This window comes from Perissodus microlepis, chromosome 15 (genome assembly GCF_051167445.1).
Source record: "Perissodus microlepis isolate ML-2025 ecotype Zambia chromosome 15, ASM5116744v1, whole genome shotgun sequence".
NCBI classification, from domain to species: domain Eukaryota; kingdom Metazoa; phylum Chordata; class Actinopteri; order Cichliformes; family Cichlidae; genus Perissodus; species Perissodus microlepis.
Genome location: NC_140475.1, coordinates 27461004 through 27488407, shown reverse-complemented (window position 1 = coordinate 27488407; position 27404 = coordinate 27461004). Strand labels below are relative to the sequence as shown.

Here is a 27404-nt window from a genome sequence, read left to right as displayed (position 1 = left end):
CACCAAGTCAGAGGTAATCAAGTAGAGAGCCCAGGCTTTCTTGATAAGCCAAAATTCAAACACCTTGTTGCTCATCCTTTCATAGCACACCAGTGGAAATGCGAGGAAATCCAGCTGGATATTATACGTACTATTGTTGATTTCAATGGCTTTCCAATTTTTGATAATACGTGATTATTCTGAGAGGCTCAATATTAAGCTGTTTAGCTTGAAAAAGAAACTTTTTCTTTTTCATCATGAGTGTAATTATTATCCTGAAAAAAAGCCTATGTGCCACCTTTTTGGACTCAAAGAAATAGACTGCATAAATATGATTTGCATATGACCTTTTAAGTGTAAAAATCACCCACGAGAGGCTTAGACAAGGAAAAAAAAATCAAAGAGTAGGATCTAGGTTTTTAAAACAGGTAGTGGATGCAGGAGAAAGCTTAAACATCAGCTGAAGAAACTTTACATGGAAGAATGCATTGTAGCAGGAAGTCCACACTTACAGTATATGAGCAAGAATTTTACTCCTACATATGGCTATTGTTCCAATGCAAGAACTATTATCACAAATAATAGCATTTGTGGCCTAATGGTGGATATAAAAAGTGGTATTCACTATGAGGAAATTGATATGCAAATTATAGTGTTGTGTAGCAAATCAACTTACTGTCATGTTTCGGCTGTGTACAGGCAGGAGAAGGACCCAAACGCAAAACTCACGACAACAAAATTAAACTCAAAAAGCTGCTTTATTGCAGAATGGCATGGAAAACTAAACTAAACTGGGACATGGATAAACTGACACGCAAAGAAACACATTGCAAATGTGGTCACCTGAAACTCCAATACACAAAGTGCAGTCCACACTCAGGGCTAAGCTCACAGAGGAGAATATGTTTTCGAATAGTGCTTCCATGACCTTCTTGTTTTTATTGTCATTGGTAGGTGTCTTGTTTCTTTATGTTGTTGTGGGTTCTTAAGAATGACACCATTACTTGAAGAGAAGGTATTTTATCGAACTGTGGTTCACATGTAAACAAAGCTTCACCATCACAGTCTACTCCCAGGTAACTCCCTCTGCTCTCTAGCTCCCCCTAGAGTCTAGGAGTATTAACAACATAAAACATGATACTAGGCAAATAAGGATTTGCTGTTATCATTACATCTTCCTTTTTTTTCAACAATAAAATAACATACCTACTTTCACAAACATAAACAGTCTCTATTTGTTTTTTACTTGTTAAACCAGGCTTTATCAAAGTAACGTTAACAACACAACTAGTTTTCAACAATTATGGTCTATTCAACACTAGTAACCAAACATAATGAAACTTGCATAGATACTATGACATCATCTTCCAAACAACATGTCAACACATTACATCTGTTCAATCAGTCTCATAGGTGGCTTTACTTGTCTTACAGATCTTCTCAGTGTTTGTTCTTGTGTATGCATAGGTGTTTCAGTTGATAGTGTCTCATGTGTGTGTTGGGGTTGTTCAGCAGCCTCCAACCTCTGCTCCACTACTACTGGTCCCTTAAGAAGATCTCGGCGATTTCTTCTCAGCATAGCTCCATCTTCTGTCTGAATGATGTATGATCATGGTTGATCTTTCCTTAGAACAGTCGCTTTCTGTGCCCATGCGTTGGATTTGTCTTTGAATCTCACTTGATCCCCAGCATGCAGTTCAGGTAGGTTTTTTGTTCCTCTGTCATAATAGAACTTCTGCTTTGCTTTTTGTTGCTCCTTAAACTTCTTCACGCTGTTTCCCTCTTTTGTTTTAAGCAGATTATCCTGAATGGGCAGGTTTGATCTCAGGCGTCGTCCCATAAGAAGCTGTGCTGGTGACATACCACACTCAAGTGGCGTTGTGCAGTATACTAGCAGGCTTTGGTAGAAGTCAGCACCACTGTCTCTCGCCTTACTCATCAGCCTCTTCACTGTTTGGACGGACTTTTCCACTAGTCCATTAGATTGTGGGTAGTGCGGGCTTGATGTTGTGTGAACAAAGTCCCATTCTTTGGCAAACTGTCCAAACCTAATATTGGAGAATTGTGGTCCATTGTCTGTGAACACTTCACTTGGCACACCGTGTCGTGCAAATACGGCTTTCATAGAGGCGATTACAGCCTCTGCTGTTGTTGTTTGCAGTCTACATACTTCCGGATACAAAGAGTAGTAGTCTGTGACCACAATATAGTCCTTTCCTCCAGACACAAAGAGGTCAGCCCCCACTTTCTGATATGGTCGGTCTGGCACTGGGTGCGGCTTTAGTGGCTCGGCAGGATTGCTTGCTTGATATGTCAGACATGTTGAACAGTTCGACACTTCATTTGTCACATCCTGATTAATCCGTGGCCAGTACATCACCTCACGTGCTCTCCTTTTACATTTTTCCATGCCTAGATGCCCTGCGTGTATCTTTTTGAGCATCTCTCCTCGCAGGCTCTTTGGGATGACAATTTTACTTCCTTTGAACACCACGTCATCCACTACAGACAGTTCTGCTCTGCAGTTCCAATATTCTTGAATAACAGGTGAGCAGTTTTGCTTACAGCTGGGCCATCCATCTATGATGGTTTTGCGCAGTGCTTTTAACGTTCCATCTTTGCTTGTCTCCGTTCTTATGAGCTCCATCTTCCCTTCTGCAACAGGAAGTGCACTTGTGACCATGCTCACATATGCTCTTACATCATCATCCATCTTGGTGTTTGCTGGCTCATTCGGATCAACAGCTCTGGATAATGTGTCAGCTGTGTACATCAGCTTGCCAGGTGTGTACATCACGTTAAGCGTGTAACGTTGCAGCCGGATCATCATTTTTTGGATTCTCAGTGGACAGTCATTTAGTGGTTTTTGGAACAATGCTATCAGTGGCTTGTGGTCAGTTTCAACACTGATGGCCTGCCCGGACACAAACTGGTGAAATCTCTCACAGGCGTATGTTATGCTGAGCAGTTCTTTTTCAATCTGTGCATATCTTGTCTCTGCGTCTGTCATGGATCGCGATGCATATGCAACAGGCTGCCACTCATCATACTTCTGCAGAAGAACAGCTCCAAGCCCACTCTGTGATGCATCTGATGAGATCTTAATAGGTCTCATTGGATCATAAAACTTCAGAACTGGTTCCTTTGTAAGCAGATCTTTCAAGTCACGCCATGCTTTCTCATGTTCATGATTCCACTCCCATTCGATTCTCTTTTCAGTTAGCTGTCTCAGTGGCGCCATTTTTTCTGAGAGATTGGGTATGAATTTTCCCATGTAGTTTATCATGCCATTAAATCTCTGCACATCTTTCTTGCATTGCGGCCTCGGCATGTTTTCAATTGCAGACACCTTTTGAGGATCTGGTCTGATGCCTTCACTGCTCAGGATATCTCCAACGAATGTCAGTTCCTGCGCCCCAAGCTTACATTTCTCTTTGTTCAGCTTCAGATTGGCTTTTCTGGTTGCTTCAAGAACATTTCTCAGTCTCATGTCATGTTCAGCTTTTGTGCTACCCCACACAATGATGTCATCCATTGACGTGTCGACTCCTTCCAGGTGTTCATAGATCATGTGTATTGTCTTGTGATACACCTCAGGTGCTGAAGCAATGCCAAACGGCAGTTGCCGGAATCTGTACCTGCCAAATGGGCTGTTGAACGTGCACAGTTTTGAACTTGCTTCGTCCAGCTTCAGTTGCCAAAATCCTGATGAAGCATCTAGCTTGCTAAAGTACTTCGCTTTTGCAAACTGTGACATTATCTCTTCTCTTGTAGGTAGTTTGAAATGTTCTCTCTTTATTGCTCTATTCAGATCTCTAGGATCCATGCAAACTCTGAGCTTTCCAGTCTTTTTCTCCACAATAACAAGAGAACTCACCCACTCCGTTGGTTCATCAATCTTTTCAATCACTTCCAGGTTTTCCATCCTGTCCAACTCGGCTTTCAGTGGCTTTTGTAGAGCAAATGGTACTTTGCGGCATGGATGAATGACTGGTGTTACACTTTCATCGACTCTGATTGTGTGTTCTCCAGCAAGGCAACCAAGTCCCTGAAATAGGTCACCATATTCCTTCATCAACTCATTATAGTCCATGTCCTCATCAGTTTCCACAACGAGCACTCTTTTCACTAGGTTCAGACTCTCACAGGCATGTAACCCTAGTATAGGCTGCACAGTCTTCGGCACCACAATGAATGTTAGCGTGTGCTCTTTGTCTTTGTGTGTCACTTTAACCATGCATTTTCCTTTCACGGGTATTTCTGCACCTGAGTATCCACTCACTTTCACCTTCGTTGCATGCATTTTAGGTATAGGTCTGATTTTCTTGAACTCTGCTTCTGATATGACATTCACTTGAGCTCCAGTATCCAGCTTGACTTTCATGAGTGTGTCATTCACTTTGAGTGTCATTATCCAGTCCTTTTCACCTGTCTTATTGTCTGTCACTGCAGCTACATAGAGTTCCTCTGTGTCTTCTTCATCCACAGTATGGACTGTACTTTGTTTCAGGGTTTGAGCTTTGCAGCACCTAGCATAATGGTTATTTTTGTTACAATTATTACATCTTTTCCCATATGCTGGACATTTTTTAGGAGGATGTTGCATTCCGCAGCGACCACAAGTCTTTTCTTTTCTGTCCTTGTTTGCTGGCGATTTCAATTGCAGTTTCATTTCAGCGGCAGCACTCTCCTTTTTGACTCTGTGTGTGTTCTTATTCACAGCATCCACTCTGCAGCTGTCACTAAGCAGTTCTTTAGCTTGTGCCCTCACTGTTTCAGCTGCTCTGCACAGTGTTAATGCTTTTTCCAGGTCAAGATTTTCCTCTCTCAGTAGTCTCTCTCTCAGACCGTTGTCTGGAATCTCACACACAAGCCTGTCTTTTATCAAAGAGTCTGTCAGTCCTCCAAATTCACATGTTTTACTCCTGTTCTGCAGCTCTGTGACATACTGATCTATTGTCTCCCCTGTCTTCTGTACACATGTGAAGAATCTGTGCCTCTCAAATGTCACATTTCTCTTAGGTATGCAGTAAGCCTCAAACTTCTCCATTATTTTATTCAGCTTCATTCCGTCACCATCAGTAAACGTGAAGTTATTATAGACTTCCAGTGCCTCATCACCCACTATATGCAAAAACACTGACGCTTGCTTTTTATCACTTGCCTCGTCAAGTCCAATTGCTGATAGGTACAACGTGAAACGTTGCTTAAATCTTCTCCAATTTTCAGCCACATTTCCAGTCAACTGAAGAATCGGTGGTGGGTGTAAGCCGTCCATGCTTACGTCGCTAGGTCTCTTTTCTCTCCCTCGGCGAGTTAGCTACACTACGTTCACTGCTAAGCTGATCCGTCGGTACTGCTATATTGTAGTCCGTTACCTTTCTTCAAGTCCATCTTCTGACACCATGTCTTGTTTCTTTATGTTGTTGTGGGTTCTTAAGAATGACACCATTACTTGAAGAGAAGGTATTTTATCGAACTGTGGTTCACATGTAAACAAAGCTTCACCATCACAGTCTACTCCCAGGTAACTCCCTCTGCTCTCTAGCTCCCCCTAGAGTCTAGGAGTATTAACAACATAAAACATGATACTAGGCAAATAAGGATTTGCTGTTATCATTACAGTAGGTACCTAATCAAATGGACTAACAGAGCACTTGAATTAAAAACAAGTAACTAAATTAATACATGATACTGTACCTATCCAAGAAATATAATTATCTATTAACCCTTTAAGACCTACCATAGAACCAAGTCTGCCAGAGCTTATATTATATTTTTACATGCTGTAGTGCCATTTTTCGGAGCATTTCAAGTTGACATCAATACAACCATTATAGCCCAAATTTTAATAATATGTATGCATTAAGTGCATAGTAATTACATAAATTGCAAAAAGTGCACTAAACTACCAAAAAATTGAAAATTGTTTTTGTTTTGTTTTTTAACATATATTTCTCGTTAGAGAAATTTAAGAGGCTTATCCCTCAAAACTGTAAATACAAAAAAGTTGCACAAAATAGTTTCCCACCATGGGAAATTTATTTTGAGTGTCTTCATATTTTTATTTTTGAAATACGCCAATTTTTATATACTGCAGGAAAAACGAAAGTAAATATTATAATGCAAATTTGCAAAAAAACAGCATATACATCAAAATAAACTATTTCCAGCAGTGCAATTTGAGTCCTAAGTATCCCAGAAACGACACAGAAAGTCATAAAGTCAAACATAACTTTTAAAAACACAAGTATAGGCTCATAAGGCCCTAATGGTAAAAAACTACATTTCCGCAAAATGACGTCACTTCCCGTTTCGGGCAGGTCATGGCGGACATGCGATAGTTCGCGCTGATGGACGTAGGAAGTGTTACGAACAGCTGATCGGATCGGCAAAGCGTGTTTCTGGAATATTATGTTTTTGTTGCTGCAAGTGCTTTTTATGCAATTTTTGCGAAGCCATATGTGGAAGGAAACTGTGACCTAGGGCAAGCTGATGGCATAAGATGCAAGTACAACTACTCCGGTTTCATATGCAAAAAAAATTATTGCGCTAGCTTACGTGGTTGCAGTGCTACCTGGATTTAAAAATAGTTACGCAAAACGGAGCGTGCCCGCTCCGGCCGGCTTTAAAGGGTTAAGTGTTGTAGCAGATTACTGTAAAATTGGTAAATTTACTGTAAAGAGTACCCAGCCTTCTTGGAGTCCCTGAGTGGGGCACTGGAGGATGCTCCTCCTGGGGACTCTGTTCTCCTACTGGGAGACTTCAATGCTCACGTGGGCAACGACAGTGAGAACTGAAGGGCGTGATTGTGGAGGAACGCCCTCCCGGATCTGAACCCGAGTGGTGTTTTGTTATTGGACTTCTGTGCAAACCACAGTTTGGCCAAAACGAACACCATGGTCGAACATAAGAGTGTCCATAAGTGCACGTGGCACCAGGACATTCTAGGCCACAGGTCAATGATTGATTTTGTAATCGTATCACCAGACCTGAGGCCATATGTTTTGGACACTCGGGTAAAGAGAGGGGCTGAGCTGTCAACTGAACACCACCTGGTGTTGAGTTGGATCAGGTGGTGAGGGAGGATGCTGGACAGACCTGGCGCACCCAAACGTACAGTGAGGGTGTGCTGGGAACATCTAGCAGAGGCCCCAGACCGCGAGATCTTCAACGCACATCTCCGGCAGAGCTTCAACAGCATTCCGAGGGAGACTGAGGACATTGAGTCCAAATGGACCATGTTCAGCACCTCCATTGCCGAACCCACTGCACAGAGCTGCAGCCGCACAGTAGTTGGTGCCTGTCGTGGTGGTAACCCTCGAACCAAATGGTGGACACCTGAGGTGAGGGGAGCCACCAAGCTGAAGAAGGAGTCCTACCAGGCTTGGTTAGCCTGTGGGACTCCCGAGGCAGCTGATAGGTACCGTCAGGCCAAGCGGAATGCGGCGCAGGCGGTGGCGGAAGCAAAAACTCGGGTGTGGGAGGAGTTCGGAGAGGCCATGGAAAAAGACTTTCGGACTGCTTCGAAGAGATTCTGGCAAACCGTCAGGTGACTCAGGAGGGGAAAGCAGTGTTCTACCTGCACTGTGTATAGTGCGGGTGGAGTGTTGCTGAGTTCGACTGAGTTCGACACTCTGCAATGTTGCGTGGAGATCAGGGGCAGTACCCCTGGACTGGCAGACCGGGGTGGTGGTCCCCATCTTTAAGAAAGGGGACCGGAGGGTGTGTTCCAACTACAGGGAAATCACACTCCTCAGCCTCCCTGGGAAAGTCTATGCCAGGGTGCTGGAGAGGAGAGTTCGTCCATTAGTCGAACCTCAGATACAGGAGGAACAATGCGGTTTTCGTCCTGGTCGTGGAACACTGGACCAGCTCTTTATCCTCTCAAGGATACTCGAGGGCGCATGGGAGTTTGCCCAACCAGTCTACATGTGTTTTGTGGACTTGGAGAAGGCATTCGACCGTGTCCCTCGGAGGGTCCTGTGGGGGGAGCTCCGGGAGTATGGGGTGTCTGGCCCATTGCTACGGGCCATTCAGTCCTTATACGACCGTTGCAAGAGTTTGGTCCGCATAGCCAGCAGTAAGTCGGACTCATTCCTGGTGGGTGATGGGCTGCCCTTTGTCACCGATTCTGTTCATAATTTTTATGGACAGAATTTCTAGGCGTAGCCAAGTGGCAGAATGCTTTCACTTTGGTGGTCTCAGGATCTCATCTCTGCTTTTCGCAGATGATGTGGTCCTGTTGGCTTCATCCGGTGATGGCCTCCAGCTTGCCTTGGAACGGTTTGCAGCCGAGTGTGAAGCGGTGGGAATGAGAATCAGCACCTCCAAATTTGAGGCCATAGTCCTCAACCGGAAAAGGGTGGAGTACCCACTCCGGGTCAGGGACGAGACCCTGCCCCAAGTGGAGGAGTTTGGGGGTCTTGTTCATGAGTGATGGGAGAAGGGAGCGGGAGATCGACAGACGGATTGGTGCAGCGGCTGCAGTAATGCGGATGCTGTACCGGTCTGTTGTGGTGAAGAGAGAGCTGAGTGTAAAAGCGAAGCTCTGAATTTACTGGTCAATCTACGTCCCTACCCTCACCTATGGCCAGGAGCTGTGGGTAGTGACCGAAAGAACGAGATCGCGAATACAAGTGGTGGAAATGGGTTTCCTCCGAAGAGTAGCTGGCCTCTCCCTTAGAGATAGGGTGAGAAGCTCGGCCATTCGGGAGGGGCTCAGTGTAGAGCCAGTTGAGGTGGTTTGAGCATCTGACAAGCATGCCCCCTGGGCGCCTCCTGGGCGAGGTTTTCCGGGCATGTTCCACCGGTAGGAGGCCCCGGGGCAGACCCAGGACCTGCTGGAGAGATTATATCTCTCGGCTGGCCTGGGAATGCCTTGGTGTTCCCCCGGATAAGCTGGAGGAGGTGGCTGGGGAGAGGAGGTCTGGGCTTGTCTGCTTGGGCTGCTGCCCCTGCGAACCGACCCCGGATAAGCGGGGAAGAAGAAAATGGATGGATGGATGGATGGATAGTCAGTGATTAGTCATAAAAGGTGATTATATACCAGCCAAAAATTTGGACACACCTTCTCATTAAGTATACAGGATCCTGAGGTCACAATGTGAGACGTCCCCTAGGGTGGTCGAGAATGACCGAGCTAAGATCCTGTGAGACTTCCAGATACAGATGGACAAAATGGTGATGGCTAACGAACAAGTAGAGGAATCGACAAGCAGAGGAAGGCGGCCGTAGTGACAGATGTAGCTATACTGAGTGACAGTAACATCAGGAAGAAGGAACACAAGCGGGAGAAGAAGAACTCGAGAAGATGTGGAGGGGCACTCTGTGCAGTGACCCCCAAGCTAAAGGCATATATAGACAAGTGGCTTCAGCAGATCCCAGGAACAACATCCAACATCTCTGGCCAGAACAGTGCGGCCCTAGGAACAGCAAAGATACTGCACAGGACCCTCAAGCTCCTAGGCCTCTGGTAGAGGACCTGAGCTTGAAGGCTAAATGGTTGAGAGGTCAGAGATCAAATGTGACATGATATTTAAATCTTTATACAGTTATTTCTATATGTTGACAGTACACACACACACTCGAATCATACTTTTAACTTATAAGGCTTTTTGTCAATTTTAAACCAATAAATCACTAATTTCTTTTTGAGGACCTTAAACTAAATTTTAATGCATTGTTAACATGATTCCATAGGGCTGGGTCATCACATCATAGAGTTAACATGCTAATGGTAAGTTTCAGAGTAGGGTTATCCTGACACCCACCTCTTTATGCAAAGTCTGGACCCATGGGTAAAGCTAAATTGAAATTTTGATCAATATAAAGGTCAAATTAACATAAGAGACTTGGTGGGAGAAAAAGTTAAAATATATCCTCATTTCTAAAAAAAGAAAAAAAGACATTTTCCTGTGATTTCTTTCAGTGGGGCTCCCTCTTGATACCGGTTCTGTTTAAATCAGGAAGAATCCGGAAGCAGCTATTTATACAGTTTTATCCTAAAGACAAATTTGAACATGTGGAAAGCAGCCTAGCTGTCCAACGAAGCAAATGTTCATTATTGCTTTCAACCTTTTACCCCAGGTTAATTTTCATCCTCACCACCAGATGGCAGTCTTCAATTTCTTTGCTTTCACGGTTGACGGATTTATCATAACATTTTTTATCTTATCAAGCTTCCTATCAGCTGTGTCCTGTGGGAACTGTCCAGCATATAAGATATAGAGACAACCTGCCAGTTGATACTAAAGATGCAGATACAGAGTAGTGGATAATATAATGTACTCCTGCTAGAGGCATGTATTGCAGAAAAGCCTATGAAGGATTCCACACTGCTCTGTGTTAAAGATGAATCACTGATCAATAGAATGTCGTTTGAACCTGGAGTTGTTCATCCTCTTTGGCTCTTTGTCTGCAAGCAGAAACTGTGGGGCTGTGACATCTGACACCCAAGATGGACTTTTATGTTTTTTTTCCCTTTCAGTTTATTTGTTACTTTGCCTTTTTGGGAAAGAAATAAGCTTAGAAGCTAAAAAAAAGAGAGATATTTAGAGAGGGAAAGCACGTTGTGCAAGACAACGTACCTTCAGTGTAATTTATATAAACACAGTAATATTTTATTTTAACTGGCCCACTGTTTTCATGTGAAAACCAATTATTGCCCAGTTACGTGGTTGTGATTAATTAAAATTTAATTTAGTACTAATTACACAGAAAACTGACACAATCATGAGTCAAAAACATCCATCAGCTACATCTCCACTGAACCAGTAGAGTCAATTCTGCATGGAATCCCCTGCAGCCTCCTTTATGGTTGAATTCTCAGTCTCTCTGTACGCACAGCCACAGAGTTATGCAAACAGACATCAATTCAGGATGAAAGTGCACTTACTTGGGCAGTACAGCTGCAGACTAAAGTCCATTGGATGAATGACTGTAGAGACAGGCATAGGAGACACACTCACAGACATGTATAGATTCAAGATGTCTTGAGTCTGGAGTGTTGGCACTGACATTACCAAGTATTTGTGTGGATCTGCTTCTCCCCTGTGCAAACAATGTGTTAAGATGGTTCGTGTTTTTTGCCAGACTTTAATGAGCACTCAAATAAATGCAGACCTCACAATTATTGTAACACAAAGCATCAGCATGCACTTAACTATCTAAGATGGTTAAGTGCAACAACAAAAATGGCAACACTAGGTTTTGTGTTGGAGCCATCGCTGCTAATGATTCAGACCTCAGAGGGTTAAAAAGTTCATAAATATTTCTTATGGGACAATAAAAAGAAATTTGCCAGAATGAGTCGAACCTGGAGATGTATATCCACATGTCCCCTAACGCTACAACATCCTGTTTTTGTACCGGGTAATTCCTGTGGTTTTACTAGTGGCATCTCTGTATCGCTTCTGTATCACCTGCAGCATTGCTGTTTGTATACAATATGACAGACTATAGAGAACCCGATTAGGGACCTGGCAAAGAGAAAGCAATGATCTTGTGAAGCATCACCTGAGCGAGCAAGCAAGCCTTGCTGCAAAGTCACAGCAATGCTCCCTCCAGCAGAGAGAAATATGCAGAGACGGGCGTTGCAATTTTTTGCACTTGACCGAATATCTGTCAGTGTGGCTTTATTTGTTCAGAGCGTGTTTCTCAATGAGTGTTGACTGCAATGTTTCTGAGCCTTCGGGATTGTAGCAGCAAAGAAAAGTGTCTTTCTCAGAGTGTCTTTCTCAGTGTGGCAGTTAGCATCAGGGCAAATCTGTGCAGGGCAGAGCCTTGCTGCATCAGCATTTTGCTCAAAGACACAGAGAGAAAACTCTACTGAGGTTATGTGTCTCCAGAGTAGCCATTTACAGTTACAATTACTCTCTTGTCCCCTCGATATTCTGCTCTAATTGTGCCACATCTGCTTCCAAACCTTTCACATCCCCCGTGCTTACCTGTATTATTCATTATCTCAGAGTTTCCTGTCATGACATCAGAAACCTCTTACTGCCACCAAAAAGAGAAGAAAGGCACTGAATGTAAGGTCCACTTTAGAGCAGCTTGTAATCTCTCCGAGAGTTCACCTTGATGTAAATATGCACCTAATCAATAAACGGCATTAAAGCAGTAACAATAGGCTTGGCATCCTGCCCCCTTAAAGGCACACTGGGGAATTTGGTTCATTTATTTAAGTGGTCTTTGCCGCCAGTCCTTTTTTTAGCGAAATACTTTTTTAAAAAGCTTATATTATCTTTTCCTTTCCAAGTATCTTTTGCTGTTTGTCCCCCCAGCCCACCTCACCACCCCCCACCGCTGCTATCCCACAGCACACAGCCTGTTTCTGACTAATTTGTTCAGGCCAGTATCTTTTCTGTAGGCGAGGGCCGCTGGTGCATGTTTGACTTTGACTCACCTTTCTAATTCAACTCAGTTTCTTTGTGAAGTGCTATCAGGGGTGTTTATTCTGCTTCTGAGACTGCAACACCGAGCTAAAGGGCAAAAGGACACCAGCCACTCAGGACCTATCTTGCTAATAAAGACAGATTAGTCAAGCAACAGTGTTCACACATAAAACACGAAAACACACAGTGTCATGGTCCCTGTGCCTCCCCGGCCAGCCCAGTGTGGCCACAAGTGTTTGTTGTTTTGCTCTCTCTGCTCTCCTCGCCTTGCTCTCTCTCTCTTGCCTGTCTGCCTGGGCCAGGGGTCAGCAACCTTTAAGACCCAAAGAGCCATTTGGACCTGGTTTCCATGCAAAAGCCGCAAATCCGCAGGTTGCCAACCCCTGGCCTGGGCGGAGCTCAGATTGGGCTCCCGCCCTTGGCCTACGCACCTGCAGCTGATCACCGGTGATTTGCAGTTGATCGCTGGCTGTTCTTAAGGCAGGGGCTCTAAGCTACTCGTCGCTGGAATATTGAGTAAGTCTCGTTAGTACTGCCTGGCTCTATAACGATTCTGTTGTTCCCGTGCTTGCCTCGGATTAATCCTCGTCTCTGTAAACAGGTTTATCTGGATCTACCCTCTTTGTGACCCCTGGACCCCGTGAGTGAGAGTGGAGCTGCTTGTGTGGAGATTGTTTGGACGAGGAGCAGAGCGAGTACGAAGGCGTGTGTTTCCCCAACTTGTTGAATCCCGGGACCCTGGTGTTTCCCCCCCTTCACGTGTATATAGCGCACCAGTGTGATTGATAAAGAACTGTTTGAACCCTGCTTTCTCAGTCTGTGCCTGAGTCCGATCCACCGCCGTGACACACAGGAAGATACCAACCTCCCCATTTAAGCAGCATGTTTTTTTTTATTATTATTAATCACCTATTACTATCTATTTTTTAATCTAATTATCTATAACATTTACTCATTGACCAATGTTGCAGTTAAGTGTGTCATCAAAGACTGAAAAATCTGACTACAATTATAATGCTATGGCTAACTAATAAAAAAAAAAGTATTTTTACATTATTAGCAAAATGAGTTCTCCATTTTGTATCAAATTAAAAAAGAAAAAACATAAAAATACTGGACTTCTCTAACAATTAAGCATAAGAATAAACCACAAAAACACTAAAGTATGACATTTTTTTCTGACCTTGACTTTAAAAATAATGCAGACAGAGGCGGAGCCAGACATTTGAAACACCCGGGGCTTAGCCCTAAAGGGTAGTATGCATGTGGGATTTTTTTTTTTTTTGTGTGTGTGTGTGGGGGGGGGTTAGAAATGACTGAAAGATTAATTGGCTCTGTTTCGAGTTTTGTTCAAAAAAGAATGACTTCATATAGGGAAAAATATATATCACATATGCAGGACACCTTAAACTAGTTTTTTAATTAAGCAGCAAGGCAGAACAAAGTCGGGGCTGTATCAAGACACAAGGACTAAACCCCAATTCAACCAGACCCAGAACTGATCCGGAATTAAAACAGGACTACAACAGTTCAAAATCAGGACTACTGAGGATTTAACCAAGACAGAACCAGAATCAGAACTAGATGATAGTAGCACTAAAAATCATCATAGACCTGCACTACACTTATTTTTTTAATTCTACCAAAGTACACTATTTAGATTGAGAAAAGTTTATATAATTATTTAGCCTTGTTGTGCAAACAAGCCTGCATAACTTAATAAATGTAGAATTTGAAAAATAGCAAACCTAAAAAGAAACACTAGGTACGAGATACATGAGTACCTATGATACGGTGATACTTTTGGTAAACAACCATTTGACTAACATGTGTGTCTCACCTGCTCTTGTTCCATCTCTGTTCTGTCCTCATTCTCCAGCTCCCTCTCTGTTCCTCTCTCTCCCTCTTTGTGCTGACAATCAAGCCAAACACCAACATCATCAAATATACAGTTGAAACCAGATATTTACATACTCTTCAGATCAAAACACAAACACTTTTTTAATTGTAACATCAAATTAGACTAAATGTTTATTTTTTTTAGATTGATAAATATAAAAAACATATTTGTTAACTTTAAGAGTAAAGAGAGAAACTATCTGTATTTCTTAATTGTAAATGGCACCAAATTGTATTCAAAATTGAGCCACACTTATGGAGCTCCACGATTCTTTTTCTGGTGTTTTGGTTGATATCTCTTGATTTTCCCATGTTAAAGAAACAGGCTCTGTGTTTTGCCTTATATGCATCCACAGGTGTGCCACCAATTTACTCACATGGACTCTACTAACCTATCAGAAGCTTCTTCAGCTCAGAATGGAATCGTCTGGAGTTTTCTTATTAATTAACAATAAACTTAGTGTATATGTACTCCTAAATTTGATGAAAGTGATAAAAAATAGACAGCTCTGTCTCTCTTTGGTACCTGGTCAAGCTTCAGTTCTCCTCTGTCTACCTCGCTCCGTTTCTCCAACAGCGCACTCGTAGGCAGCAGCTGCCCCGCCCCGCTTAGTGCCTGAGCTCGGATCATACCAATATTTGGGGGGATTTACGCACAGTCGTAAATTCCCACAGTGTGCACTATGTGCTTCGAATATTGTGTGTAGTTTTTTGCTTTATACAGTTGTCAGCCAGGCATCTAACTATGAAAAAATTACACTCCAAAAGACCCCGGGCTTCTGAAAAAACAACCCGGGCTTAAGCCCAGTAAGCCACCCCCCCGCTCCGCCACTGAATGCAGACAACAAAAAAGACGCAGGCTACTCATAGACAAAAGCTTTTTTAATGAAAATCTTTTTTTGTCAAGTAAAAAAGTTCATCATAAGCATACTATTTATAGCGTCAACAGCAGGCAGTAGAAAAGGAGTTTACATTTAAAATATTCAGAGCATTCAAAAGCATATGTCTTCTAATAAATTGAAACTGAGACATTCCCGTACATTGTCCTCTTACTAACGGTTGTAGTTTTAGCTGGTCTGATCAGTGTTGTTCAGCTCCTCAGCTACAAGAGACACGTGTACAGTATGCAAGCCTGGGCTCAAAGTCTATCCAAAATCCTTCTGTTCATGTCCAGAGCATTTTAAAATCGTCTGTCAGTGCCAGAGCTGGGCTGCAAATGTGGTGTGTGCGCTCCATCAGTTAGTGTGAAAGACTTTTGGAAAAGGATTCAGGATAATATTTTGGCCCAGGTAATATCATTTTGACATACCACAAAAAAGTTTAAAAAAATTAAAAGTTTGTCTGTCTATTTTTAGTCACAGCTGACATGGCTAACTAGAGTTTTGTCGACAGCGGAACACCTAGATGTCTGCATTTATGGAAGACTACTTGTTCCTTTTTCTGCTGCCGGGAAGGTTTGTGTTATTTCACATCTGAGAGGTAAGCTGCATTTAAGTCACACAAGTCACGGAAAACACGCAAGCTGATATAATGTACATAGTTTAATGCTTACTGGGTAACGTGTTCAAAGAACATTTACTTCTATCAGAGACTCAAAACATGGGTGCAAAGGTCACTGAGACTCCTTTCTAAATGTCCTAGGCAAAATTTTAGATTCATTTTGAAATGACGTGTGATAGTATTGGTTCAGCTCGAAACTCTGTAAATAGCAGACCTCCAAATTTACCTACCAGCCACTCCAACAACCGGTCTATCAAAACTAAGTCAGCCAGATTTTTGAAAGCAGATATTTCCTTTGTAATTCCCTCTTTCATGCTAAAGAGTAACCAAGCAAAACAAGTTTTTAAACAGAAACACAGTTATTTTATCCAAACACCTTGCCTATAGCACCTGATTCATAATGTGTGCTGCTTTTTTAGAGTGGCCCTATTATGCTTTATCTTTATTTTTCTGTCACATGCGCATTAAAGACATGGTCAGTGTGAGAATATCAGCCTGAACCAAAAACCCAGACTTATCTAAATACTCTAAATCTAAATGCTGTCAAACAGAGATGATTTGTTCACATGATCATCTGAGGCATGAGGACAGAAGCCCTACATACATGTGTTTCAAAACTCCAATCAGATTAAGGTAAGTAATTAAGTTATCTTGTACAGAGGATGAACTGAGGACAGATTATAGCATAAAATACATAATTATTTTGAACTGTGAATTGTGCAAATCTATTCTAGCAGAGCTCAAGAGTAAAAACCAAGGCCAAAATTTTTCCCCCAAAACTCTTTGGGATTGCAGTCATCACGGAGGGTTAAAACAGCTTTGGCTTCCACTGTTGGTGTGTGTCAGCAGCGCCAAAGACCAGGTTCCATAGGCACTAATGCTCGGGTAACATAACAGGACGTTTCAAGGAGCATTCATTTATGTTTAAAAAAAACCCACAAAAAACCTCACAGTCTTTTTCTACAAGAGAAACACTTTTATCAGTCTGTCAGTTGTTAACAACTTTGCACAGTGATAGTCACAAACTGCAGCCAACCCCAAACACACCAAAACACTAATTCATTTCACAGTGCAGTCACTTACTCCAGCAGACTTTCAGTCTCTGTTGTGTCAAACATATATTCATCTATAGGAGAAAGGAGAGAGTGAAGGGACACACTACACAGCAAAGAGTGGTGTTAACAGGATTACTGATAATGTTTTTTCTTTGTATATTTGGAGTGTATAGGGACAACAGCATGTATAAAACCTAATGAATGAATTAATCATTGACGCGACTGGTCAGCAGCATGGCTGAAGATATTATATTAATGATGACACAGATACATGCAGAGGAAGACTGGTGGTGGTGTTAAAAGAAGACACACAGGAGGAGAGGGTGAGAAAGTGCAAAAGAGACAGGGAGAAGAGGAGGTGAGAAAGAGAGGAGGTGGGGTGAAAGTGGAAGCGGGAGAAGGTGTGGAGGGGAGAGGAAGCAGGAATAATCCGTAGGAGAATCACGACAGGATTAAAACTAGGTGTGAGCCAAAAATAACCCCAGCCAAGGCAGCTTGGCGCAACAACGCTGCAATGGAGCACAACACGACAGCAGCCACTCCTACTGCCAGCCTCTGTCAGCTCAGGAAGTAAAATGGGAGGGGATTACAAAATGCTACTGTGATGTTGCCGTATACAGTAAAAACCCCAGTATCAATTGACATAAGGCCTAGACTTTCTCTTCAGCCTGTATATAACAGACATTTAGAAGAAAAACTGTCCCTCTAACTGAAGCCTCACATCCCAATGCAAAAAAAAAAAAGTAATTTAATGAGCCTTAAAAGGGCACTCCAGCAGTTTGATATATCGAGGTCAATAAGTAGCATTCTGCTGCCTTTGACATATCTTTGCAAAGATCCAATCTATTTTTGGTAGAATTTGTGAAATAACCACCTGTGAGGTCTAAGTCATCATCAATGACAGCTCTAACTGTCTTACTTAATGTAATACTTAATGACTTAATATAAATAACTTTTGATGAACTAATTATTACATTCTTTGTCTTCTGACTGCCAAGACTGGCTTAGGGTTACCACTGATGACTAACTTAGACATCACAGTGTTAACAAATTACTATTCAATCTACTGAAAGATGTTAATGAATTGAGGTTTCCTGGGGTCCTATACCCTCAGTGGCTCCAGTGGTGGTTAGGTCCACAGAGCAAAATAAACAAGAAAATTCTGCTACTAGATTCATCAGGCAGCAACACAATGGTGTTTTGCTAATATGAGCGTGACAGCACGTGAACAGTGGTAATGGCTGATTATCTAAAGCTAGATAGCTTTAGATATCTAGTGTGGAGTTTGAGAGATGATAATACACATATGTACTGAAACATTTGTTGATCACCTAAAGTCATTAATATAGTTTTACTGGAAATGATATGAGTCTTATGACTGAAGACCTGGTGGCATGATCCTTTGATGACCGGTGCTAGAGAGCCACTCACGTCAGTAGGGTACATCCTTTATGGAACTGGACTGCTTCAACACAACATTAGTAATCTATTCGATAGCTAAGGTATTTCTGTTTGGCCCAAAGTGGTGCTTCAAATCACTGAATGAAAAGATAATTCCTTGCAGCTCTTTGATAGTTTAACTACCCTTAATTTTGTATCAAGGGACCGAGTACAGCCAACACAGAGAAGAACCATTCAATTATAGAAAAGTTAATCTAAAACACAAAAATTGTGGGAAGTACGAAGGAACAGAGAGGCTGCACAAAACATGGAGAACATGAAAAAAATCCCAGGTTGGCCAATGGGTTTGAATCCTAAACCTTCTTGCTTCACCACCATGTCACTGAAGTAAAACCCCAATCTAATTCTGAGATAAAATTAATAAATTATTTAGTGTCATGCCATCTGACAGTGAACATAAAGTTTTTGGTTGCAAGTTCAGAGATTTAAGTCTCCTGAGTGCTTTGTCCCAGCATAACTTTTCTCCTTTCGATGAAATGGACCACTATTTATGTGACTATTCTGACGCCATGTTGTAATACCATTTTCTTCTCAGGAAAGAGTACTTACAAAGATCTGTGTTCGCAAGATAGAATCAGTTTCCTCTGAAGCAAGCAAAATCTGCATTTGTCACCGCAGGCAGGAACTTTTGAAGCTCTGTGAGTAAACTAAGCCGGTAAGTCTCATTACACCAGCAAAGCACTCAAAGGGAACATTTTTCAAAGCACTGCAATCACCCTGGATTCATATAACATTTCCCTTCACTGGAAACCTTCCCATCATTCCTGCTGCTCAAATCTTCTCAAATTCAAATAAGAGCTTACCTCCTGTTTTGCCTGCATCCGTTGTTTTTCTCTACCTCTTCCTCCCTCAAATATTTTCCTCATTCCTGCTTCTGCTCTTTTCCTCCCTTGATTTCTTTCTCTGTTGCTGCAGTCAAATGAAGTAAAATCTTCCAGCTGCTTGGCAAGAGGCATAAATTAGCAAAAGAGAATTAAAGCTCTGCCAACACCTAGCAAGGCAACAAGAAAAACAAGCAACATAAAGCTAGAGCTTGTAACTTCCTGGTCTTTTTTAAGGAATGCACCCAAAATGTAAAGCCATGCAGAGCTGTACACTGATCTAATATCTGGGTGATGTTAGCATTTACATAAAATAGAAAATGTTTAGCAGTGACTCCAGGTGGTGGCAAGGGGATTGTGCCCATTCTTACAGCCTTTTTGGGCACAAACGTGTATTTTTGTCTCTTACTTTGATTGTTGTATGTCCGATGTATGAAAGGTCAATAAGAACGAAAAGCACTTTAAAATCTACTTGACAGCATTGCCATCTCATCACAGTGTATCTTTACTACACCTGGTTCTAAAGATGTATGAAATGCAGTCTCAATCTAAGAAAAATACTCCACATTAACAACATCAACATCTGCACTCGAATATTAGAAAATATATGTAAGGCAATGACACCCCCTATGTAAAAAGCACAGATTTACAACACTAACAGGCGCTTAACAACACTTAAAAGAGAACACCACCCAGTTTAAGAAAAAACATCATACTCTGATAGCATAAATTGAAAGCCATCACTGATGATAAGGAAACCATGATATTGTTATGTAACCTTACATACTATGCGTATTTCTAAAGCCAAATAACACATTCTTCTTCTTACAAATTAGTCAAGCTAATGTTTCCTGATCAAAGCTTTCTGTATAGCTGAAGTTACCAGTTTAATAACTTGAAAAATTGTTCATAAGCTACTTTTTTAGCTTTTAGATTTTAGTTTTTACATTTATTCTGTTATTGTAACTCACAGAGTTTTGTTTAAGCAGTTAGGTTGTTACTGCAAGTCTTACACAGTAGTTTAATGTAGATCTAGCTGCACACAAAAAAATCTAAAATAGTCTTTGATTTGAAGAAGATCTGATTCTGCTAACATCATGACTGCATAGCCCACATCAATCTAAAGAATATATGCCTTCTTAATCTAAGTGGTGTCCTCTTTTAAGACACAGTAGGCTTAGACTTTGGTAAAAACTAACCAGAATCCTCTGCTTACACATTTATATTAACTCTAACAATCAGCCAAATGTATGCATTATTCTACTCAATATTGGTCCTTGTTCTAGACATTTTAAGCAAGTTATACACCCTCAGCCGACAGCACTGTATGGATATGGACAGAGAAACAGTAGCAAAAAATAGCTTTCTGATAGATAGATAGATAGATAGATAGATAGATAGATAGATAGATAGATAGATAGATAGATAGATAGATAGATAGAGAGAGAGACTTCCCAAAAAGAAACTTAAGGGGCCCCAATTTATCCAAATAACCCCACTTTCATTTGATTTCCTGCAAAATGTTGAAGTTTAACATAAAATATGAAACTTGGAATTACCAGGTTTGATGAACGGGGCCAACAACACCCTATTCTTGTGACTTAGTTACTTGACGTACAAGATCAATGACTTGCAGTAAAATTGGAATTTTTTTCCTCTGAGGCTGTGGTTGAAACAGATTTGCCATGTAGATTATTCAGCAAGCAAAGTGGTGATTGCATAATTTTATTGCCCTGTATTGTGGAAATATTGTGCTGTCCCTGGTTATAGAAACTGAAAATGTGCTGGTGCATGGTCAAGGGATTCCATGAGACTTACAGTAGACTCATCTACCTGCCTAAATACTGACTCTTAAAATAATCAAAGATTTTTGTCAAATACTTTTTTCTTTTTGAATTGCTTTTGTGCATCATATTCCTCTAACATAAAGTGTTTGAGGTTAATTTGTCATATTTATATTTTCCTGTAATGTCACAGTATCACGTAAATGACAACATGGACAAAAGCACACATATAGCACAAGCTTATAGAAAAGCACTGATGCGAATATTAGAAAATGCACAACACTCCTGTATTTTAAATAATAGTACAAATGAATTATATATACGCAGACACATGTGCTCAGATCAAAATGTGAATAAACACATAGTGTGCACTACCTTTAAGAGCATATCCTGTGTGAGTTTATTAATAAAAGACCAAGACTAGCAAAGTTCTGTATCTTTTCTAATCAAACTCAATGCAAACCAAAATTATAGTAATCCACATAAGTAATCCATATATTGTATCCAAGCACTAATTCATTTATTTCTTCTGTGCCACTGAGCGCCACCAATGTCCAGAAACTATCAACAACTTGAATGAGCCACACAATAACCCTTTGAGGTTCAAGCCATCATCAACTTGTCCCCCAAGCCTGGGAGTTAGGGAACAAGCAAAAATATGAATCAGACAGTTTTTAGTTTGTTGTTGTTCCTTTGATAGCCAAGTTTGAGAGAACAATTTTTTGAAAGAACAAAAATGGCATTCTGATAGTATAGATTTAGGGTGATCACTGATGATGGCTTAGACTTCAGAATGCTGACCTTCTGCATCCACAAAGCTGTTGACAATCTGTTTACAAGTAAGATTATACTTAGGTTCACATCTACCCCTTAAATGGAATATTTCAAGACGTCTGTGAAGGTTCTCAGTCATCCAGGTCATCGTAGTCAAAGGAGCTTGCAAAGAAATATTTCAAGACTATTTTGGGCATATAGAGCTCTCATACCAGAATAAGGGAATTTATTTGAACTGTAACATCAACTAAAATGGAACCTAACCCCAAGTGGTCAGCCTGTGACCCATTTATGATTAGGGCTGGGGTTGGCTTTTTTTTTTTTTCATCTAGCATATATTTAATTTATATGTATATATTTTAAATTTTGTCTATTCAGCATTTTGCTAAAACAAAACCCAAACCCAGCCCTAAATATTTACAGGTCATTATTTTGCATTTCATAAATGGGGCTGTATATATGAGAATGTGCCCAGATAGTGTAAGAACATCAGAGACTGTTGCTTTGGGGTTTTCAAAGGATTTTTTACATTATCAAAATAACGCAGGGCTCCTCTCAGGTTTCCTTCTTCAAAAACGAAACTATTAAGATACAGCATTCAACTGGAAAGACTCCACATGTTGTCATAGAAGATTCATTTCTATTTATGTTTTAGTATCCCTTTTGAGCAGACTTTAGCTGAAACAGATGGCACTAGGTATTAAAGTCATTGCAAAAAAGCCAAAAAGCGTTGAATGTGGATATGATGCAAACAACAGCTCGTCAGGCAGTGATGGCAGGTTCCATACAGTAAGAGGACACTAATATTTAGGACCAAAGTTCCAGAAGAGGTAAGCTAGATATTTATATTTTTGCTGCTAAGCTTGACTTGTCATATAGCAAACTATAATAGATGTTCATCACAACATTATTCCCAATATTCTGTAAATTTCTAATCTAGGTTTTCTGTTCAAAGTAATCATTACAAAGCTTGATAGATTGTTCAGAAGACTGACAAAGGGCTGTTTAAGGTTCTATTTCCTTAAATGTGAGTATCAAGTAAAGATTATAATGGAGTCAAGACACATAAACAATAAATGGTGGCCACAGTTTCCCATATAAAAACGTGAATCATCAACATTGACACTGCAGTTTGCAAGAAATACGATCTAGTATACTGGTAACATTCCACTGTTTATTACTGGCCTACTGTGTTCAACATTTTTTCCCCTTTTTTGTTTTTATTTTTGTTTTTTTGCTTTTTTAAGAAAATTTGTCATTAAAAATCTTTCTATAGTATATTTGTTTTCTTAGAAAATATAGAAAAGAGTAATTTACAGCTATATTACACAAATATCCTCTGGCTTTTGTTTTGAAACAAGTATGACACATTTTGTTCTTTTGCAGCACATGGTGTTACAGAGTATGCATCCAAACAACAAACATAAGTCACTACAGTGTAGCAAAATAATAGAAAAAAGAAAAAAAATACATAGTCTTCATAGAGAGAAATTAAATACATGCATACATACAATACAGTGCCATGCAAACACAGTCCAGTCTGGGAAGTAAATTGTTTAGGATTTGCATTTCTTTCCCATTTCATTTGCATTTCTGTCAACGTTTCATGCCTTCTTGCTATACATACACACCATGGCTTTTACATAAGACTGCAGCTGCTGCAGCAAGTAGCTTGTATAAAACTCATCATTTCTTAGTAGGGCCTGGTTGATGAAAGTGAAACTACACCAATTTTCAAATAGCAGAAACTTTAAATAATCCATTCATGGTAAAGTAATACAGGCTGAAGTCTCCTTTCCACAATTGTCTATCATTCGTTCACTGATTTACACATTAAGTCATTTTAATAGTGTTTTTGAGAACGAGCCATTCATCACACAGATGTATGCACTCATTTTGCGAACATATGCACATATTTCACACTGACATTTGGTCCAAATGAACATTCTTACCTCCCCACCCCCCAAGCTGCCCGATTATTTTCCCTGTGTGAGTCACTTTCTTGATGGCAGCACAAAGGGTTGAAACAGCAGTGTCCCCTCAATGACAGCCCTGTAAGAAGCAGCTCGTCCCCTAAGAAGGTATTGGCCTTTAATCAGCCACATCTGCTCACATATGGGGTCTCTCTATCACATGCCACCAGCTAAGACCTGCCTGCTAGAGGTCAGAGTGTGATTGGTATCTTTGAGGGCAGCTGACCTTGGGTGTGTTTGTTTTGGGGCTGCAACAGAGATCCTTATCGGGCCTTGGCACACGTAGATAATTCTGTTTACCTTCTGGGGGAGACGGGAGCCATTTTTGCACTTCAAAAAGTGAATTTTGAAAAGGGTATTTGCAGAGGACAACTCAAGTTTTTGATGGAATTTTATTTTGAAGGATTAGATCCAAATGCACTGATACTATATTGACAAGACCAGCTTCAACCCTGCAGGTGGCAGTAATGGTCTTCACCCTCACTTTTACAGTGTTGTTGTCACTTCCCATGCTAACTGTTGCCCGCTATTTTCTGTAACCTTGATGGAATAACTCATTAACGATTTCTTTAACTTGACCTCTGAATAACTCTTGCTTTCCTGATTTCTGTTTTCCTACTTGTGCAACAACAGCTAGATTCCTTTGTCTTCTTTTAACACTGACACTATACTTTACAGCCTGTGCTATAATTCACATCACAACCTGGGCAACATCAACCAGCAATCCTTTAAATAAGCTCAAATAACTTGTGACTTCATGTAAATGTTCAATCTTGCCAAGACTTTTGTTCTGTACACTGTTTGGCACCACCGCTGTACTGACTCATATTCAGACCTTCCAATTTCAGTAACAGTAAGCTTTTGGGGACAGTCACACACTTTTTTTGGGGAACATTTTCTGGTAGGAAGTTCGACGTTTCAAGCCACAGAAACACTCTTTACTTTTGGTTTTGCTGCTTGGGTTCAAAAGCAGTTTAGGATTTAGTTAAGTCATACTCTAAGAATCAGGCTTACTGCCTTCTCAAAGACTCCTGCACGACTGTCACTTATCACTTCCTCTTCATATGCTGCAGCCCACTGCAGTTCCTTCTGCTGTTGCCTAAGACCTGATACAACGTCTGAATGAAAGCAGAAATATTTGCTTCCCGCTTATATAAACCTTGACAGTTCTAATCACACACTGCAATGTGCAAGATAATTCTTCATAATGGACACAGTGTATGCCATCTGCCCAGTTCAGCTGTTCGGTTATTTATAATGATACAGAAAAGCATGCAGTGTGCTTTCAGCCCACTGTTTCTCTCTTTCCACACAATTTGGCTTTGTTTCTTTTCACCTTTATCAAGGTGTGAGGAGTAATGTGTGTGCACAGTCATTGTTTGCACAGTTTTAATTTGTACACTCTTTATCGCTCTTGCTGCTTTTGCCAACTTGTTTGAATGTCCTTGGCTTAATAGACTGCTATGATCCTCACTCATTTTGAGAAGAGGGCTGCAGGAGACAAACACATAATTACTAATATTTAAATGGAATAACATACTGTGTGTTCAAGATTTACTTACAGATTGAGCAAGCATGTGTTCTGCTAACTAACTTGTTTCTATATACCAAAGAGTTGGAAAAGAGCCTTAGAACCATGACCGTGTTGCAGTTTGTGCAAATGAGATACACTGTCCAGACTGAAGGACTACACGACTGACCAGTAGGGCTGCACTCGATTCTGGCCAGCTTAGCTGCTATTGGCTAGGAGTGATGACCTCTCACTCCTCAGGGGTAATGTCATATTCCCCTGCACCTCAAGAGGTACCTCAGCATCCAGCACTACTATTGACTGCTATCCTTACAAACTGTTCAGACGTTTGTCACGTGATCCGGATTCTCCCTGACTTCAATGCACTCTATCTCCTCCCTTTCCCTTTCCCTTTCTCTTTCCCGCTCCCTCTCCCGCTCTTTCCGCTTGGCCCGTTTCTTTTTCTTGTGCCTCTTTTTGGACGGCGGGAAGAAGGTCAGGAAGACAGGCAAAATGACAAAGCAGTGCAGCACAGTGCAGCCCGCGGTGAGGAGGGAGCACTTGAACAGTGTGTAGGTCAGATTGGAAGGCACAAACACCAGGGGCATGATCCCAATCACAAAGCAGGATGTGTTCTGCAGGATGGCAGCCCCATGCTCCTCCAGTGCCAACTTGATGCACTGCGTCCTAGTGTGCTCGGTGGCCAGCACAAAAGTGTACAGGTGTGGTGCACAGTGATCCATGGCAAAGTTGAGGGTATAAATAAGGCACAGGATTGAGATGCTGTCCATGCCGACATTCCAGAGAGTCATCAAACCCAAGACACCCAGCTCCACGGAGGTAACTGTGAGGATGAGCCAAAAGTTTCCCAATGGGTTGATGACCAGGAAGAAAGTGAGGATGAGGATGGTGAGTACGCTGAAGCCTGAGGTCAGAATGGGGGAGATGACAGAGGAGCTATACCGGTCCATGAACACAAACGTTGGATTGAAGGCAATGAATTTGATGCTGTTGATCAGCATCAAGGGCCGAAGCTTTTCCAAAAGCTCCACCACCTCCTCACGTTTCTTCTCAGTGGTTCGCGCTACCAAGTACATCCTTGAAGCAATGATGTCATATTCGTCAGTCTCGCTGTTCTTGGAAAATATGATGTCCTCTGTGAAGTGCTGGTACTCTGGGCTACGCAAGAAGGAACCTTTAAGGATGGTGATGAAGTCGTTCTTAGTTGACGCACTCACATTCACTACCCGCAAGTAGTGGAAAAAGTTGTCCATCCAGGAGATCTTGTTGAAACCGTGACTCAAAGTCTTCAAGTGCTCCTGCACTGTGGAGTTCCAGTACTCAATGGGTTCATAAATATAAAATCCAATCACTGGACTGTAGTTACTAAAGTACTTCTGCTGAGTTAGAGCGTACGAAACACTTGGAGAGTTACTCGCCAACAGGTTCACAATATTTGATCCATCACTGATTTGTAAACATCCCATGAATGAGAAAGAAGCATAAATAAGATAGAGAATGACCACAAATGGTTTGACATAGGTGTTGGTAATCCATTCTGTGTAGTGCTCTCGCAGAAAGTGTTGGATGAAGTGATTCTGGTATGGTACACTGTCATGGTGTGTGGACAGGTCGTGGCCATCACTCATCATGGTTTTAAACCATGTGGGCTGGCGGTCCAGGTACTCCACTGAGGGGATTTTACAGCAGAAAACACTGTGGTAGCGGTTCTGCTCAAGCTGTCCAGCAAACACCAGGCAGGAGCCATAGAAAGAGAAAACATAGAAGTAGTTGACCAGGATGGCCACACACATGCTCTGGCAGAAGATTTTCACTGACTCGATGTTAGTAAAAGGGCTAGCTCCCATGCCAAACGTTATGATGTAGAGTGAACTGGTCATAGTGTAGCACACCATCACGTCGGCAAACGCATCTGCAACTCGCTCCTTGAAGGGGAGGTTTTCCCTGGTTCTCCTCCAGCCCGCCAGGAGCTCAAACACCCCTTTGGTTCCATGACCTAGAAGCAAGAAAGAGAAATGTGTAAATTCTAATATGTACATGCTACCAAAGCAGGATACGACTGCTCTACTTGCATTATATAAAGATTTTAAAAGTACCGTTTTTTTTTTTTTACCTCTAAGCAATGTGGTTAATGGTGTAATTTGTGTGATTAGACCGAATTGAAAAACAACAAACCCACAACAAAAATTTAACTTGAAGAACTAAAAATATTGCAGAAATAATACATACACA

The 27404-nt window shown here is 41.4% G+C and overlaps 1 protein-coding gene across 1 annotated transcript in view; it reads right to left on the bottom strand.

The window, feature by feature from the left end:
* Positions 1-15140: 15140 nt before the first annotated feature.
* Positions 15141-27404, bottom strand: part of ptchd4 (patched domain containing 4) — a 60341-nt gene continuing 48077 nt past the window's right edge. Inside the window, exon 3 of the mRNA XM_084952525.1 lies at positions 15141-27168. Within this exon, the coding sequence (XP_084808651.1) occupies positions 25493-27168 (1676 nt within the window). The 3' untranslated portion in view covers positions 15141-25492. The remainder of the gene's footprint in view (positions 27169-27404) is intronic.